Source organism: Astyanax mexicanus, chromosome 1, assembly GCF_023375975.1.
Source record: "Astyanax mexicanus isolate ESR-SI-001 chromosome 1, AstMex3_surface, whole genome shotgun sequence".
NCBI lineage: Eukaryota > Metazoa > Chordata > Actinopteri > Characiformes > Acestrorhamphidae > Astyanax > Astyanax mexicanus.
In genome coordinates, this window is record NC_064408.1 from 111,208,519 (window position 1) to 111,234,787 (window position 26,269).

At 41.7% G+C, this 26,269-nt stretch overlaps 2 protein-coding genes across 2 annotated transcripts in view; one reads left to right on the plus strand and one right to left on the minus strand.

The window, feature by feature from the left end:
• Nucleotides 1-26,269, minus strand: part of LOC111194747 (zinc finger protein 804B) — a 262,097-nt gene that overhangs the window by 77,276 nt on the left and 158,552 nt on the right. The gene's annotated exons all lie outside the window — the stretch shown is intronic.
• LOC125781183 (uncharacterized) lies at nucleotides 5,016-7,522 on the plus strand. Its single transcript, XM_049464509.1, has 2 exons — nucleotides 5,016-5,901; nucleotides 7,371-7,522. The coding sequence occupies exons 1-2, from the start codon at nucleotides 5,254-5,256 to the stop codon at nucleotides 7,383-7,385; spliced, it is 663 nt and encodes a 220-aa protein (XP_049320466.1). The 5' UTR covers nucleotides 5,016-5,253; the 3' UTR covers nucleotides 7,386-7,522.

Here is a 26,269-nt window from a genome sequence, read left to right on the forward strand (position 1 = left end):
TAGCATTAGCATTAGCCACAGTGCTAACCGCAGCGCTAGCTCTTTCGCCATTCAGAGGTGAGTATATATTGGACTCTAGTCCAGTCTAGTGCGTGTTTGCTGTGTTTAAACTAAGCTAGATAGGAACGAACTGCTAGCTGGTAGTGCCCTGGGTTATTAGACCACTAGGAGTTCCTCAGTCTAGCGCTATCGAGCAGATTTACATCGTGCTTAGACAAAATATGGAAACCTAAGATTACTGTAAATAAGCAGAAGTGCTTTACTCTCCCAAATAAACAGTTTTCAGGACAGAAATCTGTGTAGATTAATATCCAGTGCTCGTTTGGCTTTAAAATTAAAAATATTATCACAGAAGTAATGCTGTAGACAAGATAAGTAGGTAAAATATACACCATCAATTTGAGGAATATCATATTTGGGCCCCTGATGCAAAAACTCTTTCTTGTTATAAACAGGTGGGCCATAGGTGGAAAAGTTAAGAATCCCTGGTCTAGCTTATATATTATTAAGCTTCTAGATTATTTAGTATTCTAGAAAGGCCCTTGGTCCAGCAACATAGCTGTTCTTTAAGACGCTCATGCACAACCTCCTACACAGCAACAAGGCAAGTGTTAAATGAACTCCCACAGAGTTGATTTTAACTCTTTTTCAGGGTTTATATAGGTCCGCACTCTTTGGAGTTAAATCAACACTTTCAAAATAGTTCAACATTTAACACCTTGCCAGAGTTCCTTTATAACTCACATTTGTATTTCTTTAACTTCCTAAAATGTTACACTAACACTGGAAAGAGTTAAAAAATATATATATAAATGAGAAGAAGATTAGTATATTGATATGACTTTTTATTGTTTAATTATTATTCAGGACAGGTTAGCGTGTAATTTTCCATTGTATTTCTTAGTGCATTACCAACACTTTATCACAATTTCCTGTACAAAGGATGGTAACTTGCTCTTATAGCCTACAATATATTGGCGTGGCAAACAACCATTAAACTAAATATAACACAATACCCAATGGAAGGTAGCCCTGGTGGGCAAGATTTCACACTGATGGTAAGTTAGGATCTGGGGGACACACCCATTATGCAAATAATGTGTTTAACTGGGCGGAGTTTAATTAAATCTCTGTGGAGTTGGCCAGTATTTATTAGGTTTAGGGGGATTAACACTGAAATATTCAACTCTGTCAAATAACTCCAACTCTGAACACCGTTTAAATCTGAAAGAGTTAAAATTACACTTTGAGGGTGAAAATGGTGAAAATCAACTGTTTAACTTAAATTTCAACTCTCTGTTTTTGCTGTGTACCTTTTTTTTGAAAAACCAAACTACTGTCACTCTAAATATTAATATTACTATTTTTGTCTGAGACAAATGACTAAACCTCCAATATTCAAAGAAAAGAAAACCTGCTTCTCTTTCACAAAATCCTCAAGTCTCTTCACATGCACTTTTTTCATGAAGGCCTGTGGAGCACTAGCTGAGCTATGGGAGTCTCGTGAATGCTGGGTAGGCTGCCTGGGTCTGACTCATTGATCCAGATCCAGTGGGGCTGAGGGACAGTGGGATGCTCTTATGCCTCCTGTGCTGTGGAGGTCTGTATGTGAGGATTCAGAGAAATGGGGGTCCAAGACCAGAGTGGGTAAATAATTAGCATGTTGCAATAAGAAAGTCTACTGAAGATAAAATAAACATTAACTATTAGCTAATTCTACTAATGTTATTAGTGTATAATTGGCAGCAGTTTGATCTATGGGAGTTTGGCAAGGTTATGGCTGTGCTGGAGTTTATTAAGCATTAATAAGGGCTTAATGTCATTGTTACGGGTCTCAGTATTTTGTGCAGTCTCTCTCTGTCTGTCTCTCTCTCTATCTGTCTCTCTATTTCTCTCTGCCTCCCTGCCTCTAGATGGAGCTGTCCTGAGCTGCTGGGTGCTGAAGATGAAGCCCTTCCTGGAGAGAGAATAAAAAGGAGGGAAAATGAAAGACAGAGGCCCCTACTCCTCCATGCTTGTTTGTGATGCCATTTGTGTAACTGTGAGCCCTATTTTGGTAAAGACCTTGGTGTTTAAAAAGAAATAATCAATTGTGAAGTACTGTGTGTATTTTGGTGTGTTTAAATATTGTAAATATTAACATTATTTGTCACTTTTGCCGGAAGGGGGTAAGTGCCATTTATTTTTGTAAATATCTTTTTTTCTCCTGGTTTTTGGGATAGTTAGGGAGTTAGGTCAGTTTATTGTCATTTATTTTGTTTCTTTTACTTTTAGGGTAAGGTAGATTTGAGGCCTGAGATAGTATTGGGTTTTGTTTGTTATTTTGGCCTTTGCTTACCCCTGGAGAAATGGCTCTTGTGTTTGGTTTGTGTACTTTGTAAATATTTGTAAATAGCAATACAATTTCTGCATGGCCTATGGTGTGTTTTTTTTTAAAAACCCTTAGACAAAAATGTAACAATTGGGGGCTCGTCCTAACTTTTTGGCTGTTTACTTTTTTTTCGTACGGGCGAGAGTGTGGTACAGAGTGTTAGAATGGCGTTTAGCCTGGAGAAATTTGTCATGTCACCGTCTGTAGAGGCTTTGGAGACGTGTAGGAAAGCTGATTTGTTGTGTGTGGGAGAGTTTTATAAGGTGTCTTTGCCCCGCTCTGCAAGGAAGGCTGAGATTAGAGATGTTTTAATCAGCAAATTATGTGAAATTCAACGGTTGCCAGTGTCCCCTGATACAGGGACTCCTGCTATGGTTGAGGCTGCTGTTTCATCTGGGGTGAGTGGTGCTGGTGTTGCCTTGAGTGAACTAGGTGCATCTTCAGTGGCAGAGGCTGCTGAGCATTCACCAGGAACACAAAAAGGCATAGATCCAGTTGTTACCCTGCCTGTTGAGGGCCTCCTTACTGATTTGAGCATGGCAATCAGATTAAAGGAGTTAGATCTCGCCATTAAGAAGCAGGAGTGTGAAACCCAGCATCTGCGGGTTCGTGCTCTGGAATTAGAGGCAAATAGCCGAAATTCCTCCTCTGGCATACCTACTACACGGTCTGCTGAGTTTGATATAAGTAAGCATATCTCTCTAGTGCCTCCATTCAGGGAGTCTGAGGTTGACTCCTACTTCACTGCCTTTGAGCGTGTGGCTTCGACTTTGCACTGGCCGAAAGACATGTGGTCCTTACTTCTCCAGTGTAAACTGGTTGGTAAGGCACAAGAGGTCTGCTCCTCCCTTACTGTTGAACAAAGCCTTGAGTATGACACTATAAAGGCATCTGTTCTCCGAGCATATGAGTTGGTGCCTGAGGCCTACCGACAGCGTTATCGGTCCCACCAAAAGTCAAGGGATCAGACTTTTGTTGAGTTCGCTCGAGAAAAAACAGCATTGTTTGAAAAATGGTGTAGTGCTTCCAAGGTAGCTACTTTTGCCCAGTTAAAAGAACTGATTTTGCTGGAAGACTTCAAAAACTCTGTGCCTGAAGTAATTGTAGTTCATTTAAATGAGAAAAAAGTGGCCAAACTGTCAGAAGCAGCTGTCTTGACAGACGAGTTTGTCTTGACGCACAAAATGGTTTTCCCTGCAGTGACTGCCTCATCACATGTGGTTAGTAGTAAGGACAAGAGAAGTCAGGGTGGTTGGTCCCATACAGCTCGTACATTTGAGAGATCACCAAGAAGAGAGAGGTCCCCTCCCAAGCCTTCTGGTGAGTCCTCATTTACCTCTGAAAAGCGTGTCTGTTTTTATTGTAGACGTCCAGGCCACTTGATCGCAGATTGTACTGCCTGGAACAGAAAAAAAGACAAACCAAAAAGTGTAGCTTGTTTGTCTGCCACCAGTGCTAGTGATCCTGAAACGGTACAGAGGCAGGACAAATATGATTCCACCTTCCAACCCTTTATATTGGATGGTCATATTTCTCTCTCTAAAACAGATGAGTGTTGTGTACCTGTTAAGATCCTGCGTGATACAGGAGCAGCTCAGTCTTTTATTTCGAGTGATGTACTTGAATTTGGTGAACAAACCTTTTGTGGCTCTTCTGTAGTGGTGTGTGGGATTGAGCTGATCCCTGTAAGTGTGCCATTGCATTGTATCCATTTAAATTCTGACTTAGTCAGCGGAATGGTTCGGATAGCAGTGAGAACCAAGTTACCAGTTGAAGGGGTAGATGTCATTTTGGGTAATGACCTTGCTGGTGGAAAAGTGTTCCCTGTGCCTGAGGTAGTGGCTGATCCTACTCTGAATGAGTTAGATGAACTACAAAAGGAATTTCCTTCTGTTTTTCCTGTGTGTGCCACTACCCGTTCCCAAAGCTCTAAGGAGGAAGAAGTAATTGACATAGGCAACTTCTTTACTAGTGTTCAAAGTAAAGAAGAGTCTTCAACTTCTCCTCTAGATGCCTCTGAATGCAAACTGACCCAGGTTTCCGATGGTTGCTTTGAACTGTCCCTTCCTGTTGATAGGGCAGAATTGGTGTCTGCCCAGGAAGCGGACCCCTCTCTTGCTAAATGCAGATCTGCAGTGGTAGACTCCGCACAAATTCCTGCGAACCCTGTTGCTTTCTATTTGCATGGTAGTGTTTTAATGAGGAAATGGGCACCCTCTATAGAGTCAAAAGATTGGAACAGTGTTTACCAAGTTGTTGTACCTGAGCAGTACAGGGCTTTTGTACTAAACTTAGCACATGATCATGTGATGGCTGGACATCTAGGCATTAATAAAACATATACGCGTATTCTGCAGCATTTCTTTTGGCCAGGTCTCAAGGCCGATGTGGTAAAATACTGTAACTCATGCCATGTGTGTCAGGTTGCTGGTAAACCAAATCAGAGCATCCCTCCTGCTCCCCTATGTCCAGTACCTGCTGTTGGTGAGCCTTTTGAACATTTGTTGTTGGATTGTGTTGGTCCTCTCCCTAAGACTAAGAGTGGTAATCAGTATTTACTTACAATCATGTGTCTGTCTACCCGTTTTCCTGATGCCTTCCCACTGCGTACCATTACTGCCAAGTCAGTTTCTAGAGAACTTGTACGTTTCTGCTCTGTTTTTGGATTGCCAAAAACCATCCAAACTGACAAGGGCACCAACTTTACAGCAAAGCTGTTTGCCCAAGTGCTTCACCAACTGAATGTTGAGCATAAAACTTCCTCTGCCTTTCACCCTGAGTCTCAAGGAGCTCTTGAACGGTTTCATCAAACCCTAAAAACTCAGCTGCGTATTTTTTGTCTAGAAACTGGAAAAGACTGGGATGAGGGGTTGCCTCTCCTAATGTTTGCTCTTAGAGAAGTTGTGCAAGAGTCAACTGGCTTTAGCCCTGCTCAGCTTGTGTTCGCACACACAGTGCGTGGTCCCTTAAAACTGCTGAAGGATCAGCTTTTGGGTGAAAAGGGTGCTCTGCAAAGTAATTTGTTAGATTTTGTTGGCAAATTTCGTGAAAGGCTCCATAAAGCATGTGAGGTTGCCCAGAGGTCCCTTTTGTCTGCACAATCTTCCATGAAAGAACGTTTTGATAAACAGGCAGTACACAGAGAGTTCAAGCCTCATGACCAGGTGTTAATTCTATTACCTGTGTCTGGTTCTGCCCTACACACCAAGTTCTCAGGTCCTTATGAAGTGGTTAAGAAATTAAGTGAAGTCAATTATGTAGTCTCTACTCCTGACCGTAAACGACGGCACCGTGTATGCCACATCAATATGCTGAAACCATACTTGGTTCGTGAAGATTCGCCCTCTGCTAGCATTAAGCCTGCTCTGGTCTCTGTGGTGTCTGAACCAGAAAGTGTAACTAACGTTGATGATGAATTAATGCAATCATCTGTTTCTGTTCTGTCTGCCCATCTTCAGAATTCTGAGTTGCTGCCCACAATTGATTCACACCTGCAACATCTCCCCGAAGATGCTCGCGCTGACTTGAAGGTGTTGTTTCAACAATTTCCAAACCTGTTTACAGATGTGCCACGGCAAACCAATGTACTTCAACATGACATTGATGTCGGAAATAGTAGTCCAGTGAAACAGAATTACTACCGAGTGAATCCCATAAAACGTGCTATTATGAAGTCTGAAGTAGAGTACCTGGTTAAGCATGGGTTAGCGTCTCCAAGCTCTAGCTCATGGAGCTCCCCTTGTCTCTTAGTTCCGAAACCAGATGGGACCTTTCGTTTCTGTACAGATTACAGGAAAGTGAATGCTCTCACTGTCCCTGATTCCTATCCTTTGCCTCGAATCGAGGACTGTATTGATAGCATTGGAACAGCTAAATTTGTAACAAAACTTGATTTGCTCAAAGGTTATTGGCAAGTCCCCTTAACAGATCGTGCTTCTGAAATTTCTGCCTTTGTGACCCCAGATTCCTTTATGCAGTACTCTGTTATGGCTTTTGGAATGCGTAACGCACCCGCTACTTTCCAGAGGCTAATGAGTTGTGTACTCCAGTCTGTGCCCAATTGTGCTGCTTATCTCGATGATCTTGTGGTTTATGCATCCACATGGCCTGAGCATATTCACACGTTACGAACAGTTTTTGAGCGTTTAGACCAAGCCTCCTTGACCTTAAATCTGGCTAAATGTGAATTTGGCAAAGCTACTGTGCGGTATTTGGGCAGAGAGGTAGGTCAGGGTGAAGTCCGGACCCCAATAGACAAAGTTAAGGCTGTTCTTGATTATGCTGTTCCACGCACTAGACGTGAATTGCGCAGATTTTTAGGAATGGCTGGTTACTATCGCTCTTTCTGTAAAAATTTCTCTGTTGTGGTGTTTCCATTGACCAATTTGCTCAGGGGTCATGTCAACTTTGTCTGGACAAGTGATTGTCAAAGAGCTTTTGACAATGTAAAAGCTCTGCTGTGTAGTGCTCCAGTCCTTTCTGCTCCTGATTTTACCCGTCCCTTCAAACTTGAAGTGGATGCATGTGATACTGGAGCAGGTGCTGTGTTGATTCAGGATGACAGCCGAGGGATTGCTCATCCTGTTTGTTTTTATTCCAAGAAGTTCAATAATTATCAAATGCGCTATAGTACCATTGAGAAGGAAACACTGGCATTACTTCTGGCTCTGCAACAGTTTGAGGTGTACCTAAATTCACACGCCACTCCGACCATTGTCTATACAGATCACAACCCTCTTGTTTTTCTTTCCCGGATGTGCAATAAAAATCAACGTTTAATGCGGTGGGCACTACTCCTTCAACCCTTCCACATAGTTATTGCACACAAGAAAGGCACTGACAATGTTGTTGCAGATGCATTATCTCGTTCACTCTCATAGATCTTAGAATCTTTTTTTTGGTGGAGGGGTGTTACGGGTCTCAGTATTTTGTGCAGTCTCTCTCTGTCTGTCTCTCTCTCTATCTGTCTCTCTATTTCTCTCTGCCTCCCTGCCTCTAGATGGAGCTGTCCTGAGCTGCTGGGTGCTGAAGATGAAGCCCTTCCTGGAGAGAGAATAAAAAGGAGGGAAAATGAAAGACAGAGGCCCCTACTCCTCCATGCTTGTTTGTGATGCCATTTGTGTAACTGTGAGCCCTATTTTGGTAAAGACCTTGGTGTTTAAAAAGAAATAATCAATTGTGAAGTACTGTGTGTATTTTGGTGTGTTTAAATATTGTAAATATTAACATTATTTGTCACTTTTGCCGGAAGGGGGTAAGTGCCATTTATTTTTGTAAATATCTTTTTTTCTCCTGGTTTTTGGGATAGTTAGGGAGTTAGGTCAGTTTATTGTCATTTATTTTGTTTCTTTTACTTTTAGGGTAAGGTAGATTTGAGGCCTGAGATAGTATTGGGTTTTGTTTGTTATTTTGGCCTTTGCTTACCCCTGGAGAAATGGCTCTTGTGTTTGGTTTGTGTACTTTGTAAATATTTGTAAATAGCAATACAATTTCTGCATGGCCTATGGTGTGTTTTTTTTTTTAAACCCTTAGACAAAAATGTAACAGTCATGAATAGTTCAAGATTTGTACCATATTCTAAAGTGAGGTTCTGTTCATCACTAATTAGACACTAAAAAAAGAACTGAATAAATATGAAATCAATCACAGACCCCTAATTAAGCACCAACAGCACTTAATAAACACATAATTAAGCCTAATAAACAGTGAATAAATCATTTACAAATGTCTAATTAAGGCTTTATTAAGCAAGTAATAAGACATTAATAAGCGCCTAATTTGTGTTCCTTAAAATAATGTGAACGCAACACATTTTTAATAAAGAGCTTGAGCGTGAATTAGTTCACATTATGTGTCATGAATGGCAGTCATCCCTGTAAATGAACGTTGGCTAGGGCAAGAGAGAGAGAGACTGACCAACGACGCGAGAGAGAGAGAGAGAGAGAGAGAGAGAGAGAGAGAGAAGGAGAGACCGATGATGAGAGCGCAGAGTGCGAGGGTGAGAGAGAGAGGGACAGAGAGAGAAAGAGAGAGAGAGAGAGAGAGACAGACCGATGACGAGAGCGCAGAGTGCGAGGGCGAGAGAGAGAGAGAGAGAGGGACAGAGAGAGAAAGAGAGAGAGAGAGAAAGAGACAGACGACGAGAGCGCAGAGTGCGAGGGATGAGAGAGAGAGATAGAGAGAGAGAAAAAGAGAGAGAGAGAGAGATACAGAGAGAGAGAGAGAGAGAGAGAGAGAGAGACCAATGACGGGAGTTAGAGAAAGCGCTGCAATTAAAAAAAATGTCTAGTGGAAGTGATGCACGGAGACAGACACCGATTCTCCTTATGAACATTTTCATCACCTGTTAAGAAACCCACAATTGCAGTGTCATGAGCAAATGTCTGCAATGAGCAGTTTTAAAGAACGTATAGTGATTTCTAGCTTGTAGTGTAAAAAAAAAGTATTTATTTGGATGTCTCACGAAAAAAGTAAAATGAACTGAAATTTGAACGTGAACTGTTCACTTTGAGCATGTATAAACTGAATTTAAAATAGTTCAGAAAAGCTGTGAACTGGCACAGCACTGGTATACAGTATGTGTAGGTATATGTGTGTGTGTGTGTGTGTGTGTGTAGGTGTGTGTGTGTGTGTGTGTGTAGGTGTGTGTGTGAGAGTAAGAGCATTCTCCAAACTGCATCAGGAATTTCAATCATTTTCATGTTGCCTCTCACAGCCTGTGCAAACATCCAGAACAGAGAGGGGGGCACTGTTCCAGTGGAGCTGGAACAGGGGTGGTGGTGGGGGGGGGGAGATGTTGGAGAGAGAGAAGGAGAGAGAGGAGGATTCTCGGGGGTCTCAAATTAAATTCCTATCATGTCAGGACAGGAACAGGATTCAATAGTGTTTATTGGCATCTCCCGACCGGAGGGAAATTAAATTCCACTGGCCTGTTTCATCACGGGTAGTGGGTTCAGCTCTCTCTCTTTCTCTCTTTCTTTCTCTCTCTCTTTCTCTCCTCTGCTTTTCCCTTTTATTGGTGGGTCAAGTGCTAAGGACCTTCCATTGCCCCTAATTTCCTTGGTAAAATGTGTGTTTGTGTGTGTGTGTGTGTGTGTGTGTGTTGTGTATATTGCTGCATGTATCTGCAGAATTCCTACAGCAACTCACTCATTTCTTTCACTGCCACACATCAGGTTACATACACAGATATGGGAAGATGTTGTTGAAGGTACTGACATTTAAACTGTATTGTCCTTCAATTAAATAGCATGCTATGTATGAGTGAAGCCTGTTGCATGCTAGTGCCAGCATCACATGTCGATGCATGCAGACGCATAGTTTATTTTTCAATGCGCCACATAACATTTCAATAGTGCAACAGTGTATTCAAAATTAGGGCCATATTGAGAACCAGTGGCGTACAGTGAATATAGTGGGTACCCCTTCTACAAGCACCCCCCATCCCGCCACCGGCTGACCTTCACAATATTACAATAACTACATATTCTCTCTCTTGTTGTAATTATATTAACTTAATACACATCAACAGCCCACAAATACAACTACAAACTACAAAATTATACAATAGACCCAACAATAAATGCTTAATTTGCCTACAAGTACAACTGTTCAATAAGGATCACTCATTTGTATGTCTACAGTACACCAGGCCAGCCAAAACATTAAGTACACACAAAAACTCACCAGTCAGGCGGCCTATTAATGTGAATTAGTTTCACATTGAAGGACAGCCTTTAAAAAAGGTTTTTAATATAATATGACACAATATTTGTTGTATTTGCAGCCGCAGTGCTGTGATAGTTAGCTAACTATTTAATTAATCCAGCATGAGCTCCGTTTATGACTAAGCAACCCATAACACCTTCAACACAGTGCTGAGAAGGGGTTACACAGCCATGGCCCCGCCCCCGGAGTGAAAATCATGAATCTGATTGGTTAGACATGCTTTGACTTTGCTAATAGATTCATTACTACACCCTTCTCAAAATCAGCAGAAGGGTCACGCAGTCACATTTTAAAAAGCTTTGATTGGTCAAACATGCTGTCAGTCAAATAAGAGTCCTGTAGCAACTAAAAAACAGACTAATGCTTTGAATTAGTTGCTGTTTTTATATTTTAGTTAATTTATAAAATAAATTACATTTACAATAGCTATGATATATATTTCCTGATTGAAAATGATGTAATTATTTACATGCATTTTTTGTCACCCCTTCTCTGAAGAGTTAGAAGGGCCTCACTCCACACCACTGTTGAGAACATACAGTAGAAAGGCAAACAAACAAATGCTTAGGCTAAGTTATCTCAGCTAATGTTACTTTCCTAGTCCTGTACAGCTCGTATGTTATTGTTATTGATCCTGAATAAAAATCAAACAGTTCATGTCCTTCAAACCCTTCATTTTCAAACATGCAGAATTTGGGTGGATTGCTGTCACTGATCTGGAATTATTAAGTGGTGTAGAGGGAAAGTGAACAGGCAGCTTCTCCAAGTGTCCTGTAGGAGATTTTAAAGCCCTCAAAAGTTTAGAATGTAAATGAGTTATTTTTCTGCATAACAAAAGGGGAGATACACAATAGACAAGGCATTTTGTTCATCCTTAAAATGCAGGTGTAGCCAATGTACTGTATGTTAGAGTATTGCATTGTTTTAAACAAGGTTCTTTATTTTGATCCCAGAAGGCTGGACACCAGCACAGGCTGAGGATTTTCCTACTCAAGCACACCTGATTGCGCTCATCTGTTAATTGCCAGGTTTGGTGGATGGGAGCAGGGAAATCGTCAAACTGTGATGGACTCCAGCCCTCCAGGACAGGCATTGGAGAACCCTGCTGTAAACTAACACACTGTTAATGCAGGGGTGGGCGGTGGAGGAGAGTCCAGCACAGGTTGCTGATTCTCCTGCTCTAATGCTTCTACTAAACCCGGCAATCAGCGGGTGAGTTGATTCAGTTACGCTTGAACAGGAAAAGCACAAACTGGAATCCAACCCTCCAGGACTAGAGTTATTAACCCGTGATATAATGTGTAATGGAATGTATGAGATTGAGAGTGTGTACCATGACAGAAGTACCAACAGTGACCATCGGAAGAATGTAAAGCTGGAAAGAGAACGAATAAATTCATTTTTCAGAAAGTAGTAATTGTACAATGCTTTGGTCAATCTATTAAATGGGGAGAGCCGTTGGTTGTATAAACCTTGAACTGGACTTTAGTGTTGTTTAACCTAATCAGTATCACCTGTATCAGACTTTCCATTGTCAATTTCAGAATTGTTCTTTTCTATAGTCAAATTCTCAATTAGAACTTATAAATTGATTCAATTTGTGTAATTTTTTTCTCTTTACAAAAACACTATCGGCTTTAAAGGGGCACTAAACCCCTTAGATTTTTCCTGACTCTACCCTCAGCTCAAACTTGAAAAGGCTAAAAAAAAAAAATGGGAGGGTAAGTTTGAAAGGGTCACTGGGTGATGTATGGGTTTAGAGGCAGGGCAGGAGAGAGCTTTGATAGCAGTGAGATTGTTGTAAAATAGCTATAGCACAGTCGAACCTGTGAGGTCACTGCAGAGGCAGAAATGACTGCAATTAAAGCTTTTTTTTAAAGGCTAGGAAGTGTTTCTAATAATTTTAAGCAGGACAGGCATGTTTCATTACTTCAAAGGAACACATTTTAGATATTAATAGAAAAAATATGGTTTAGGGTTTGCTGACGCTTCAATTCAAGGGTTTTAGGTAAGATATTAAGGATTCTAGAAAGATATTAAATTCTAAAGGATTTGCAGCTACTGGGTTACATCATTCCTTCATCTGACCAAAATAAACTGGGCGAACTAACAATTGTATAAGTAAAGTAAGGATTGTATTTAAAACATATTGTTGTATTAATTGAAGTAAATGACTACCTGGAGTCTGGAACGTATATCTTGTATGTTTTTGTCATCAGTTGCTGCTTATTTGATGGTCTTTTTTTTGCTTCAGTTTATCTTCAGTCACTAAAAAGATGGCCAGTTGGTTTGAGATCAGGCTAAACTATTTAAGACCCTTTAATTCTTTGCCATAAGAAACTATAGGGTTGTTTTTACAGTACATTTTTGGTTATTATCCATCTACTACTGGTGTTTGACTGAAGATGAGCAGACACTAGTACATCTCAGAATGCATTCACCTACTTCAGCAGTCACATCATCAACAAACACACACTAGTAAATCAGCTCCATTAGAAACACACACATGCAGTACCGCTGCCTCCACCACGTCAATGAAGAATGCTGTTAGGAAATTTTACCCATCTATCCGCGACTGAAGCAACGCAGCAGAAAAGCAGGTCTAGTTACTTTCACCATTCCCCAGAGGAAATGCGCAATCAGGCAGGGCCCACAAAGCCTCCACCACACCAGCGTGCCGTAATGTATTATCACAAATTCTCCCCTCTGGAAAACTAGCCTCATCTCTAAAAGAACAAATTATGCAGATTTAAAGCTTCATTTACAAATACACTGAGGAACCGAGGAATTCAGCAAAACACCTGGGGTTTTCTTTTCTTAATTCTCAAAAACAAAACCGTCTCAAATATTTCCTTAAGAAAGCCATTAGGAAAATTGTTTTTATAACTGTTTTTATGTAGGCTTAAGGTAATTGGTCGTGTAGCCTATCGTTATCATATCATTTAGCTGAAGCACTATTTGTGTTAAACAGTGATTATATTTAATCTGCTCAGAGCTTGAGGACAATAAAGCATAAAAATAAAGGATTTTAGCCATCAAACACTAGTGACAGCAGAAGAAAAATAATACTAGAGAAATTACTTAATTCTTTTTTGAAGAATAACTATATCTAACTATATTTTAACATTTTTTTTTATAATGTATATAATTTTATTTCTAATTTTTCCCCTTTTCTCCCCAATTTACATGGCCAAAAACCAACCCACTCATTAGGACTCCCCCTATCACTAGTAATGCCCCAACTCACAAGGAGTGTGAAGACTAACACATGCCTCCTCCGATACATGTAAAGCCAGCTACTGATTCTTTTCATCGCGCTCGGAGGAAAGCGCAGCAGCTTGGTTTCGATACATCAGCTCACAGACGCCCTGTGCTGTGGTCATCACCCTAGAAGTGATGAGGGGAGAGAGCGCCATCTACCCACCCGGAGGGAGCAGGGCCGATTGTGCTCCCTCTAAGCACCGGCAGCTTGATGGCAAAGCTGCATGAGCGGGGATTCGAACCTGCGACCTCCCGCTCATAGTGGCAGCGCTTTAGACCACTGGAACACTCTGCGCCCCCTATATTAACATTTTAAAGACACAAAAACAAAGAATTAAGAAGCTTTTCCTTTTTTTACAGAATTCTGGTTTCATATAACTGATATCATCCAAAACTTTAAAACATCAAAATCTGTAAATCTGCAACTTTACAGAAGAACAAAAAAGAACATGTTTATGCTAAACAGAAACTTCTGTATAAAGATTTGGTTTTAAGTCATCTTGGATCATTCCTATTGGTCCTTTCATCATGAAATTTGAAAATCATGTAAATAACAACTGCTGTATGGCATGAACCTGCTGGGCAGTTGGTCCAACTTTTGATGTCCATTTGTTCACAGATTTCTCTATTAGAGAGAATAAGAGAGAGAGAGAGAGAGTGGTGGTGTAAGTATGGCGTGGCAGTGTGTTCGGCCCATATGCCTTCTCTATGATGCAGGTTTACTGTCACACTGGGTTGAAGAGCCAAGGCCATCTGGCCTCTGCTGTGGATAGGCTGATGACTACAGCATTAACACGCTCCCCAGATGGGGCTACACCTGGCACATATGACCATCTCTCTCTCACACACACACACACACACACACACACACACACACACACACACACACACACACACACAAACGCACACAAACACACGTACACACTCTGCCGCATGTGTGTACTGATAGTTGGGTAAGAGTTCAGAAAGTTTGGATATTTACAGAGCACAAAAGCTTAGGGGCATGCAGCATGGCAGACTGTGCCCCGCTCCCTCGCTGACACACTTGTTTTACTTGTTTTTTAGCGGCAGTGTGTGTAACTAGTGTAACTATGGCTGGATGTGCTCATTGTCTGGGGCTTTGTGGGCCGATCGATCGGTGAGAGAAACCCAAGACCCAGGAAATGAGCCAATTATCCTCCAGCTTAATCTGTCTCCCAGGGGCTCGGTGTGTGTGTGTGTGTTTACGTGTGTGTGTGCACCAGAATACAAGGCTGTGACCTTCAACTTCACCGATCGTGTCGGAACATAAACAACACAAACACACCCAGCAAAAGTCTTGACTGTGGAGAACTCAGGAAGCTACAAATTACAGAACCCATCACTGCGCTGAACTCGGCTAGCTGATTAGCGCCTGACGTCGCTTTACTCAGCGTCTTCATTCCAGAAAAGCACTAGAGGTAAAGTCATACTCACTGAGGACTCTTAATAGAACACTCATTCTCTGCTGGCCATGCCATAGTTCCGTTTTTTTTAAGGCACAGATGCTGTATTGAGAAAGCAACAGTACGTGGACAAGTATTCAGGCCCGTTGCAACGGAGCAAGCAAACCAATCAATTGCCAAGGTCTGCGAGCTGGACTGAGGTCACTAGACAATGACATAGTTGTAAAAAAAGCAGCTGGGTTCCTTCTAATTATCAAAAATAGCAAAAATATGGTAATGCTAACTCTCACCATATTTGTCATTTTTCCTTTCTCTCACCGAGCTGTTAATAGTGACCCCTTTAAATATGCTAACATTGTTATCAAATGGTCAAACATATATTTTTCGCTGGACATTGCACTGGTTCATTGAATTTTTTTAAATAAATGGCTCTCCTTTAAAGTTACTTCGCATTTAGCACTTGTGTTATATGTTGACTGTTATGGAATTCTTTTTTCTTTGCAATTGAACACATCACTGTAATGTAAGCAGTATTTGTGTCACAGTTTAGCCCGTGTCTGTCTCGTTGTGTCTCCCTCTCATGGTCTATTGTGCTCCTGCCCCTCTGTTTTCCTGTCATGTTTCCCAGCCATGTGCTACTGTTGTGTTTTGGTCCTGTCTCCGCCCTAGCCCCACCCTGTCATTAGTGATTTGTAACCCCGCCCCCTCTTGATTGATCCTCAGGTGTTTCCAGTTTCCTGTTCCCTCCTCATGTATATAAGCCCCTTTGTTTCAAGCCTTCTTTGTCTAGTCTTTTGTTAGTTTGTATGCTGTCTGTGATCAGGTTTGTGTGATTCCTTGCTGTGTGTCTGTCAGGTTGGTTTTTGTTTCTAGAGTTACTGGTTTCTTAGTCTTGATTTATACTTTATTTTCATCTTTGTTATTTTAGTTATTTCAGTCTTGTATTTTTGTCTTGCGTTTACCCGTGTTTATTTTCTGTTTATATTCAGTGAAACTTTGGTTTATTTTGTTTGTTTGTCAGTTTGTTTTAGTTTGTTTAATAAATAAAGTAATTATTCTGCATTTTTGTCCATCCCCTCACCTACGTAACATAAGACTAGACCAAAATATGGACATAGCAGAATATATACGCAGAGGTAGGGAGGATTTGGGAGAGGATTGCTGGACTTTTGTGGCACTCAAAGTACTTGAAGAGTACCTGCACAGTACCTCCCTTGTAGGTGATCCATCCTCCCCTGATCCAGCACTACCCGCGGCTTCCGCCGCCTCTGATTCTGCGCCTGCTCAAGCTGCACCCGCCGCGCCTGCTCAAGCTGCACCCGCCGCGCCTGCTCAAGCTGCACCCGCCGCGCCTGCTCAAGCTGCACCCGCCGCGCCTGCTCAAGCTGCACCCGCCGCGCCTGCTCAAGCCTCAGCTCCAGCTCAAGCACCAGCAGCTTCCGCTGCTCCAGCCTCAGCTCCAGCTCAAGCACCAGCAGCTTCCGCTGCTCCAGCCTCAGCTCCAGCTCAAGCACCAGCAGCTTCCGCTGCTCCAGCCTCAGCTCCAGCTCAAGCACCAGCAGCTTCCGCTGCTCCAGCCTCAGCTCCAGCTCAAGCACCAGCAGCTTCCGCTGCTCCAGCCTCAGCTCCAGCTCAAGCACCAGCAGCTTCCGCTGCTCCAGCCTCAGCTCCAGCTCAAGCACCAGCAGCTTCCGCTGCTCCAGCCTCAGCTCCAGCTCAAGCACCAGCAGCTTCCGCTGCTCCAGCCTCAGCTCCAGCTCAAGCACCAGCAGCTTCCGCTGCTCCAGCCTCAGCTCCAGCTCAAGCACCAGCAGCTTCCGCTGCTCCAGCCTCAGCTCCAGCACCTGCTGCCTCAGCCTCAGCTCCAGCACCTGCTGCCTCAGCCTCAGCTCCAGCACCTGCTGCCTCAGCTCCAGCTCCAGCACCTGCTGCCTCAGCTACAGAACTTGCTCCAGTGCAAGCAGTGCCTGCCACTCTTGTGGTACCCTCTGACCCTGTGCCCGCGGCTCCGGCCGCCTCTGACCCTGTGCCCGCGGCTCCGGCCGCCTCTGACCCTGTGCCCGCGGCTCCGGCCGCCTCTGACCCTGTGCCCGCGGCTCCGGCCGCCTCTGACCCTGTGCCCGCGGCTCCGGCCGCCTCTGACCCTGTGCCCGCGGCTCCGGCCGCCTCTGACCCTGTGCCCGCGGCTCCGGCCGCCTCTGACCCTGTGCCCACTCCCAGAACTTTGTATGCCCCCCGGCTTATCCCCAGGCCTGCTCCCAGGTCACGGGCTCCTAGGCCCGCCCCAAGGCCCCCGGACCTCTGCCCAAGAACTGTGCCCAGGCTGGCCCCTCTAACTACCCCACAGACTTTAGCCAGTCCTGGGCATCCCCAAGTTTTGTTTGTTCCCATGTCTCTCCCTGTCCTGGTCCCAGTGTCTGTGTTTGTTCCCATTCCTGTCCCCGGTGTTTTTTTTGTTCCCATTCCTGTCCCCGGTGGTTTTTCTGTTCCCATCCCTGTCACCGTATTTGTGTCAGTCCCAGTAAGTGTATTTGTCCCGGTTCCATCGCCCTGTCTTGTCCAGACCCAGTTTGTCCAGCCCAAGTCCCCTGTCCAGTCTTTCGTCCAGTCTCCGTCCCCTGTCCAGTCTTTCGTCCAGTCTCCGTCCCCTGTCCAGTCTTTCGTCCAGTCTCCGTCCCCTGTCCAGTCTTTCGTCCAGTCTCCGTCCCCTGTCCAGTCTTTGTTCATGTCCCCTGCCCTTTCTGCATCCCTGCCCAATGTACAGCCCTCTGTCCAGTCTCAGTTCTCGTCCCCTGTCCAGTCTCTGTTTTTTCCGCCTCCCCAGTCTCCATTCCAGTCCCAGTATGTTTCTCCTGTCTAGTCTCCTGTCTCAGTTCCTGCCCCTGTGTTCTTTCTCTGGTCTTGTCTAGCCTTGTCTTGTTTTTCTGTTCCCTCTCTCTCGGCGCCTCTGGTAGTGGCGCCGTTGAGGGGGGGTAATGTCACAGTTTAGCCCGTGTCTGTCTCGTTGTGTCTCCCTCTCATGGTCTATTGTGCTCCTGCCCCTCTGTTTTCCTGTCATGTTTCCCAGCCATGTGCTACTGTTGTGTTTTGGTCCTGTCTCCGCCCTAGCCCCACCCTGTCATTAGTGATTTGTAACCCCGCCCCCTCTTGATTGATCCTCAGGTGTTTCCAGTTTCCTGTTCCCTCCTCATGTATATAAGCCCCTTTGTTTCAAGCCTTCTTTGTCTAGTCTTTTGTTAGTTTGTATGCTGTCTGTGATCAGGTTTGTGTGATTCCTTGCTGTGTGTCTGTCAGGTTGGTTTTTGTTTCTAGAGTTACTGGTTTCTTAGTCTTGATTTATACTTTATTTTCATCTTTGTTATTTTAGTTATTTCAGTCTTGTATTTTTGTCTTGCGTTTACCTGTGTTTATTTTCTGTTTATATTCAGTGAAACTTTGGTTTATTTTGTTTGTTTGTCAGTTTGTTTTAGTTTGTTTAATAAATAAAGTAATTATTCTGCATTTTTGTCCATCCCCTCACCTACGTAACAATTTGCACTGTCAAAACAAATGTTCTATTGATATAAAGTGTGGGTTAACTTAGACACTGTGTCTAGATTCCTTGTTCGACCAAGACAAAAATAAAGTTATTTAATGACAGTCTGGCCCATGCCAAGTTTAATTCCTGTCGTTTGATTTCTTTGGGATGAAACAAATAATTTTTTAGACAAATAACCAATCAGTGCTCTGCCCACTGTGACCTACATCTGACATTCAACTGAACAGCTCCTAAACTGTTGTGCTTTGTTGAGCTTTATAGAACAGATTGATTTTTATTTTATATTTATTTGTAGTAATGTCATGTAATGTTTGCATTTTAAAATGTCGTAAAATGTCAAGTTAGTCTGAATTATAGTGTAGATGCATGAACACATATATCAAACCATCAAAGACCAGATTATGCCGAGCACACTGTGTATTGTTCAGAGCTATCAATCAGCCTTTTGGATCTTTGGATCTTTGGACCTGACACTGATTTAAGGACTATATCATTGCTGTGCCAAAATGGTTAGTCAATGAAACCATTGTGAAAAATTTAATTCAGGTTATAACACAGTAAAATGTAAAATATGACTACACATAAATTATTTAAAAGATTTTACCAAATTGTGGCAAAGTCAACTTTTAGAGTTTTTTTTATTTTACTCGCATGTGCTAAAAATGTTGAATTAGTATGAATAAAAAACGCATATCAAGATTTTTGGGTGATTCATTCATCTTTAAGCATTTTTTAATGTTACAAGCTAGCTAACATCATTTTTTATAAATTTTATTCCAAGAAAATGCCAACAATGGACATACAAAGTTTTGCAACAACAGTGTTGAATAGCTAATTAGTGCTAAATCTAATGTATTGTATTTAGGTCAGTTTTTGTCTAAATATGAGATTATTATGATTTCCAGAAGTTTGTGAGGTGCTCAGTATAGTATAGCGTGTCATGACTTTTTACATGTCCCTAAGAAACTGTGGAATGTGGATGTGATATCTGCCGAAGTCACTTGTTTGTTTACATAGACAATATTATACTAGCCATACACTGGCAGTCATGATGCTGCACTGCACTGTCCACTGTGGGTGGTAATGTGTTCTATGACATATTCTTGATGTGACACTGTGGATTATGGAATAGTAAATGCCCACAAAACTTCGGAAATGGCAATAGAAGTAAAACTACAAGTTTTACTGTAACTTTTCAGACAATAAAGAGTGGGATAAGAACTGAGGCCAAGAAGTTTTAGATTAAGTTTGAAAGGTCTGACTGTGTACTGTACACATCATGCTACTGCCTGTAGTAGTACAGTACACCTACAACCCCTGGCAAAAAGTATTCATTCTGTAAAACAAACTCTGATCAAAAACATGATACAATAATAAGGTCATTCCAAAGTGCAACTTGTTGGCTTTCAGGAACACTCAAAGAAATGAAGAAAAAACATTGTGGAAGTCAGTGAATGTTACTTTTATTGACCAACCACAGGGAAAAAAATATGGAATCACTCAATTCTGAGGAAAAAAGTATGGAATCACTCAAATTGAAGGTAGAAAATAAGGACACACCCAGTCAATTTCCTTTCCCTAAATGGACACCTGCCTCAGATTAGATCTGCTCGTTAGTCTGCAGTTAAAAACACCTGCAGTCATGACACCTTGGAGGGCTGCTGGACGAATTAGAGTGGCAAGAACCATGGCTCCAACAAGAGAAATGTCTCTTGAAACAAAAGAGAGGATTGTGAAACTTCTTGAAGAAGGTAACTCTTCATGCATGGTTGCTAAAGATGTGGGCTGTTCACAGTCAGCTGTATCCAAGATATGGACCAAATACAAACAGCATGGAATGGTTGTTAAAGCCAAGCGTACTGGTAGACCGAGAAAGACATCAAAGCGTCAAGACAAGCAACTTAAGGCCATTTGTCTTGAAAACCGAAAAAGTACAACTAAACAGATGAAGCATAAATGGGAAGAAGCTGGAGCCAATGTATGTGACCGAACCGTAAGAAATCGCCTAAAGGAAATGGGATTTCAATACAGGAAAGCTAAAAGAAAACCATCATTGACACCTAAACATAAAAGAACAAGACTGCAGTGGGCTAAGGAGAGGCAATCATGGACTGTGGATGACTGGATGAAAGTTATCTTCAGTGATGAGTCAAGAATCTGCATTGGACAAGGTGATGATGCTGGAACTTTTGTTTGGTGCCGTTCCAGTGAGATTTATGAAGAGGCCTGCCTGAAGAAAACAACCAAATTTCCATAGTCCTTGATGATATGGGGCTGCATGTCAGGCAAAGGCACTGGGGAGATGACTGTGGTTAATTCTTCTATCAATGCACAAGTTTACATTGACATTTTGGACAGTTTTCTCATCCCTTCAATTGAACAGATGTTTGGAGATAATTAAATAATTTTCCAAGATGACAATGCATCGTGCCATAGGACAAAAACAGTGAAGGCATTCCTTGGAGAAAGACACATTCAGTCGATGTCATGGCCTGCAAATAGTCCAGATCTCAACCCAATTGAAAACCTGTGGTGGAAATTGAAAAAAATGGTCCACAAGAAGTCTCCGACCTGCAAAGCTGATCTGGCAACTGCTATCAAAGAGAGTTGGCACCAAATTGATGCAGAATACTGTTTGTCACTCATCAAGTCCATGCCTCAGAGACTGAAAGCCGTTATAAAAGCCAAAGGTGGTGCAACTAAATACTAGTGATGTATTTTGAATCATCTTTTGTTTATCTGTTTTTCATGATTCCATACTTTTTTCCTCAGAATTGAGTGATTCCATATTTTTTTCCCTGTGGTTGGTCAATAAAAGTAACATTCACTGACTTCCACAATGTTTTTTCTTCATTTCTTTGAGTGTTCCTGAAAGCCAACAAGTTGCACTTTGGAATGACCTTATTATTGTATCATGTTTTTGATCAGAACTTGTTTTACAGAATGAAATGTCTGAAGGAGTGCTCATCTAAGACTGGTGATTCCATACTTTTTGCCAGGGGTTGTAGTCTGAGAAGAAAGAGAAAAATACAGGTTCTCAGAGAACACTCATCTTAACGTTCCTTCTTTTGATCTGCCTTTTTGATTTTCTGATAAAAGTTCAAGGATAAGACAAGAAAGAACGATATGGTAATGCGAACGTGTGAGACACACACACACACACACACACACACACACACACACACACACACACACACACATACACAGCACACAAAGCTCACACCCGGCAAGCTTGTATGCCTGCAATCCAAAATCTGTCATTTATTTGATGAAAGCTTTGAAGCCATCAAAGGAAAGTGTTTGAGAAAGATGACCGCTACCACTCAGCTGTCCTCACCACAGCTGCTCCACTGGCAAGCGCCGCCTCAGTCCTGAGTCTAATGTTGAAGAAGGAGAGACTGGATGAAATAAAATCTAATTTACACACTTTTTTCCCTCTTTTTCAAATATAGGCAATCAGCCAGAATGGCAGGTGTCTGAAGTTTGCTTCTTTTGTTTTGCACTGTAGCGACGAGGCCGGTTGCCAGGTGTTACCAGTTTTGAATGGATCTGAGGGCTGCAATTAGGTGTGCAGTTGGTACTGTCAACAAAATGTTTTAATATTGGTTCAAGTTTTAGCTTGATCTGTGATCTGTTGATATCTGAAACCACAAATAACACAGTCAGTTATACCAGTAATGCTTTACTGAGTAACACGTTACTCCATTACTACTAATGTGAGCAGTGTTTTTTTCTAGTAACCAGTAATCTAAAATTTTACTGTTTCCAATTCAGTAAATCAGATTAAAGTTCCTTATTGCTGGAACTGTCGGCCACAAACAAGCCAAAATAACAAAAGGCTAGCAAGCTAACAAGCTAACAGGCTAAAACTAGCAATCTGGATAGTTCTAGCAGTTGTCAGTAACTAATAGTAGCTAATTTGTAAGTAGCTTAGTTACTTTTAAAATCAAGTAATTTCAGGGAGCCTCCATGTCTATGTTACCTTCTGGCTCTCTGCCTTTAGTTAGGCTGTTTTATTCAGTTCTGCCGGAGTCATTTGCCACACTCTGATAATGTTTTAATATTCTCAGTTTTGCATAAATCCAGTCAAAACTAATTCCATCTCTCTGCTTTCCTCCGAGTTACTGACTGCCCACCTGTCTGACCCGATACCGAGGGATGTTGGACCCTCAGGCTCTCGCGTCTCCTGTCCGGCCAGACTGATGGAAGTTTCTGAAGTCAGCTCTTCTCCACCACCACCACAGATCAGCTGCTCATCGTCCATTATATTCTCCACTACAGATTACATCCAAGCCATTAGTGGCGCTATTACACTCCTGAATATATAAAACCTATATGGATGTATAAAAGACTTTTTAAATTTTAATTTAAAAGCCGTTTGACCAGTGGTAGGATGGTCCCCCCTCAAATGTGAGTCTTGGTCCTCCCAAGGTTTCTTCCTCCTCCTGCAGCTCTGAGGGAGTTTTTCTTTGCCTCCGCGCTCACTGGGGGTTCTGTATTCTGTATTTTGTATGTTTAATGTTTTTGCCTGATTCTTTGTCCTGTAATCATGTTTCTGTAAAGCTGCTTCGTGCCAACACCAATTGTAAAAAGCGCTATACAAATAAATTTGATTTGATTTGATTAATCCATTAAGTAACTAAGTAACATTTTAAAGGAGTAATCAGCAGTCAGAAATTAGATTACTTTCTCAAAGTAGCTATGCCATCACTGAAGACATTATTTTAAATGTATTAAAATAATTAAATTAATAAAATTAATAAATCTTTAATTAGCCTTTTCCTTCTGGTTTTGAGATATTTTGTGCAAAGCAAAATGTAAAAAAAGATGTAAAAGAGCATCTGTTTTCCCTGTTTGATAGCCAGACAGCATTTTCTAAACTAAGCTGCAGAGTCCATCTGGCCAAACTCGCATTCAGCCCAGGCTTGGGTGAGACACAAATATTATGATGTGACTCTTTTTGGTGAAAATCATTTTCTCAAGCTCTTTGAAATACAATAAATGTCCAAAAGTATTTGGAGAGAAGCTAATCCATTGTTTCTTCATTAATCATAAGGTAAGTAAAAAAGTGTCCTGTTTTTTTTGTTGGAGTAACTGCATCTACTGCTCACAGTAAACTTTCTACTAGATTTTGGAGTACCATAATTCGAGAAAACATAGTTCTAACACTTCTCCACAGCTTAATGCTTGGGGGTGGGTTTATACCCCTGCAGCCTATGCCTGGCATTAGGCATTGTGTCTATAGGTCCATGTTTATCAGCTATTTTTCGAAAAGAAATAACCCTTTACCCAAAACATGCTTTCTTACTCTAAAATACACTGAAATGTAGCATCTTATCACTAGGGCAGAAAATAGTATCATGTCCTATGACTTATGTCATGTCCCACGGACAATAAAGAACACAGCACTGACTTGTAGGATATGTGTGTGGGGTCTCCTGGATTGGATATGTTTGAGATTTTGGTCTGTGTAAACAGGGTGTGGTGGTCTGGAAGTTAGGTGTGTTCAGGTTAATATCTGGCATGTTTTTATCTTGACAGCAGGAAATACAGGTGCGCCACTGACTGATTAAAACAGTCAATAGGCAGCCATCCAATCCTAGCCTGGCCATGCAGGAGCGTTGTGCGCATTGCGGCCCCTTAGCGTGTGTATATTCCAGCTTGTTACACACACAAACACACACACACACACACACACACACACACACATAATCGCACTGCACCACACAAATCCAGCTTTAAACTCAACAATTAGCAGAATAAAGAATAAAATAACATTGCTGTTTCCCTAAATGAGCACCTGGCACAGAAGTGCTGCACTGTTAAAATATCAACGCGACAAAGTCAGAACGCACCTAGGCTCTTAAATGGAATGACAACTGACTAATTGATTAATTAAGAGAATAAGTACTTGCATTTTGTGCGTTTTGAGCTGCGGAAGACACACCGACACGCCCTAAATCAAGCTGCACAATACACAACTGACCGGTGCTCTATAGATTGCTAAAATAGGGCCCATTATGATAAACCAATTTACATACTGCTGTCCTATGACCTTTAGTATGGCCACACCTGTTGGATTATTTGAGGTTCTTTGGACTAATTCTATGATTCAGGGCTGCTTTAACGTGACTTAGAGGTACTATAGATACTAGAGGTCATCTAAAGGTACTATATTTTGACTACATTATGGCTATAAATAACATCTGCACATCACATGTTGACGTGACTCATTTTCAATACCAGCCTTTTTCTTTTTTTTTTAGCTTTGTTCAGCCTTTTCTCAGAATATAGACACAGCAGGCCGTCCGAGATCAGCCGCGTACGTTCAGCTCAGACATAATGATGAAGCAAAAGAATTAGGGGGGCAGGGTCCCCTCTTAATGAGACACAAGCTACCATCATCAGAAAGGTTATTATTCTCCTGCAGTATTAACAGCTCCGGCTTTCTCCTTCTTCTAGCCTTTTCTCATAGCAAGATAATACTACGGTCTTAATTAGAAAGACTGATTTATTTGCTGCTGCTTCCATCTATAAGGCGGTGATTAATCAAATCTAGAGAAGAATATGGGCTTCGTAATGAACCCGAGCTTCAGCAGTTAGTGTTAGAGGCTCATTTTCCATCATTTTTTTTTTTTAAAGAATAAAGAAAGGACGTTGATGTGATTGAAAACTGAACAAAGCTCTGTGGGAGGAAAGCACAGATAACGACAGTGGGGGGCAGCGGGTAAGCATGAGGTGATTCTGGGGGAAAACATCTCAGAAGTCAATCTCCTGTGAGGATGATGAGTTCCTCCAGGCTGGGCTGAGTATTATCTGTGAGTCAGCAGGCCGCCGGAGAGGCGGAACAGAACAGGCCTTGGACGCACATCCTCCAGACGGGGGAAGCCAATCCCGGGTTTGTTTATTTTCCACAGGCCATGCTCTTCCCTCCTTTACTCATGCTGCACTACACCTCCCAAAAGTTCTCTTGTTTGTGGGATAATTAGGCAACAAAATAAAAAACAGCAAAAAAAAAAACAGCAAAAAAAATAGCTTTGCATCATGTTCATAAAAAAAAAAAACTATAGCCAAGAGAAAAACAAAAATTGACCAACAAAAAGTACCCATGATGCAATGCACTTAAACCCTTCAGCCTAGATTTTCTACTAAAACTGTGCATGGCTCTAGCAAAACTGAAAAATCACAATCGTTGTATTTTCTTACTGAAGGTTCTGTGTGTCTCAACTGTATCAATGCCCCATCTCTGGCTGAGATTAATCTATACAATGTTCTGTGTTTGTTACGTTTGCATTCATTTGGTGCGGCTAGTTTTGGTTTCACACAGCAGTTTATTGATGGTGCACACTAAAGAACTTTACTACACACTGAAAAAAACAAAACCTAAAATTGTTCCCCTTTAATGTGATTTTTAAGTCAATTGAACAAGAAATATTAAATTGCACCATAGAATATAGCAAACTGTATGCTCAGTTTGACTCTTTAGTTGAACAGGGTCTACTTCTAATTCTGCAGGTTTTTTTTTTTACCTGATATTGATCAGATAGATAGATAGATAGATAGATAGATAGATAGGATATTTGCATATTGGTTGTGTCCTCTCACCTCTCACTCACCGTTTGTCTTTCTTCAAAACTTAAAAGATTGAGTAAGCACAATTAAAAAAAACTCAAACTCAAAAATCTAGCAGGTTGCCTGAAATGTTGAGTTCTCTTATGTTCTTAATGTTGAGATATCATCATCTACATGGGCTTTGTTTCCCCATACTGTACATTTTACATAAGAGATCTATATCTACAGTACAATCCACAGCTACAGTAGATATAGGAATCACAAGCATTAGTGTTTCCATCTATACTGCTGCACGACACATGTGCACAAGACAAAGGCAAGTCAAATTCCGATGCAACACCAGTTCTTTTTTTTTCTTCTATTGCTTCAAGGCTC

Bases quoted from the DNA above. Each gene is read 5' to 3' on its own strand.
- LOC125781183 (XM_049464509.1), top strand. From the start codon at position 5,254: ATGTTTGCTCTTAGAGAAGTTGTGCAAGAGTCAACTGGCTTTAGCCCT.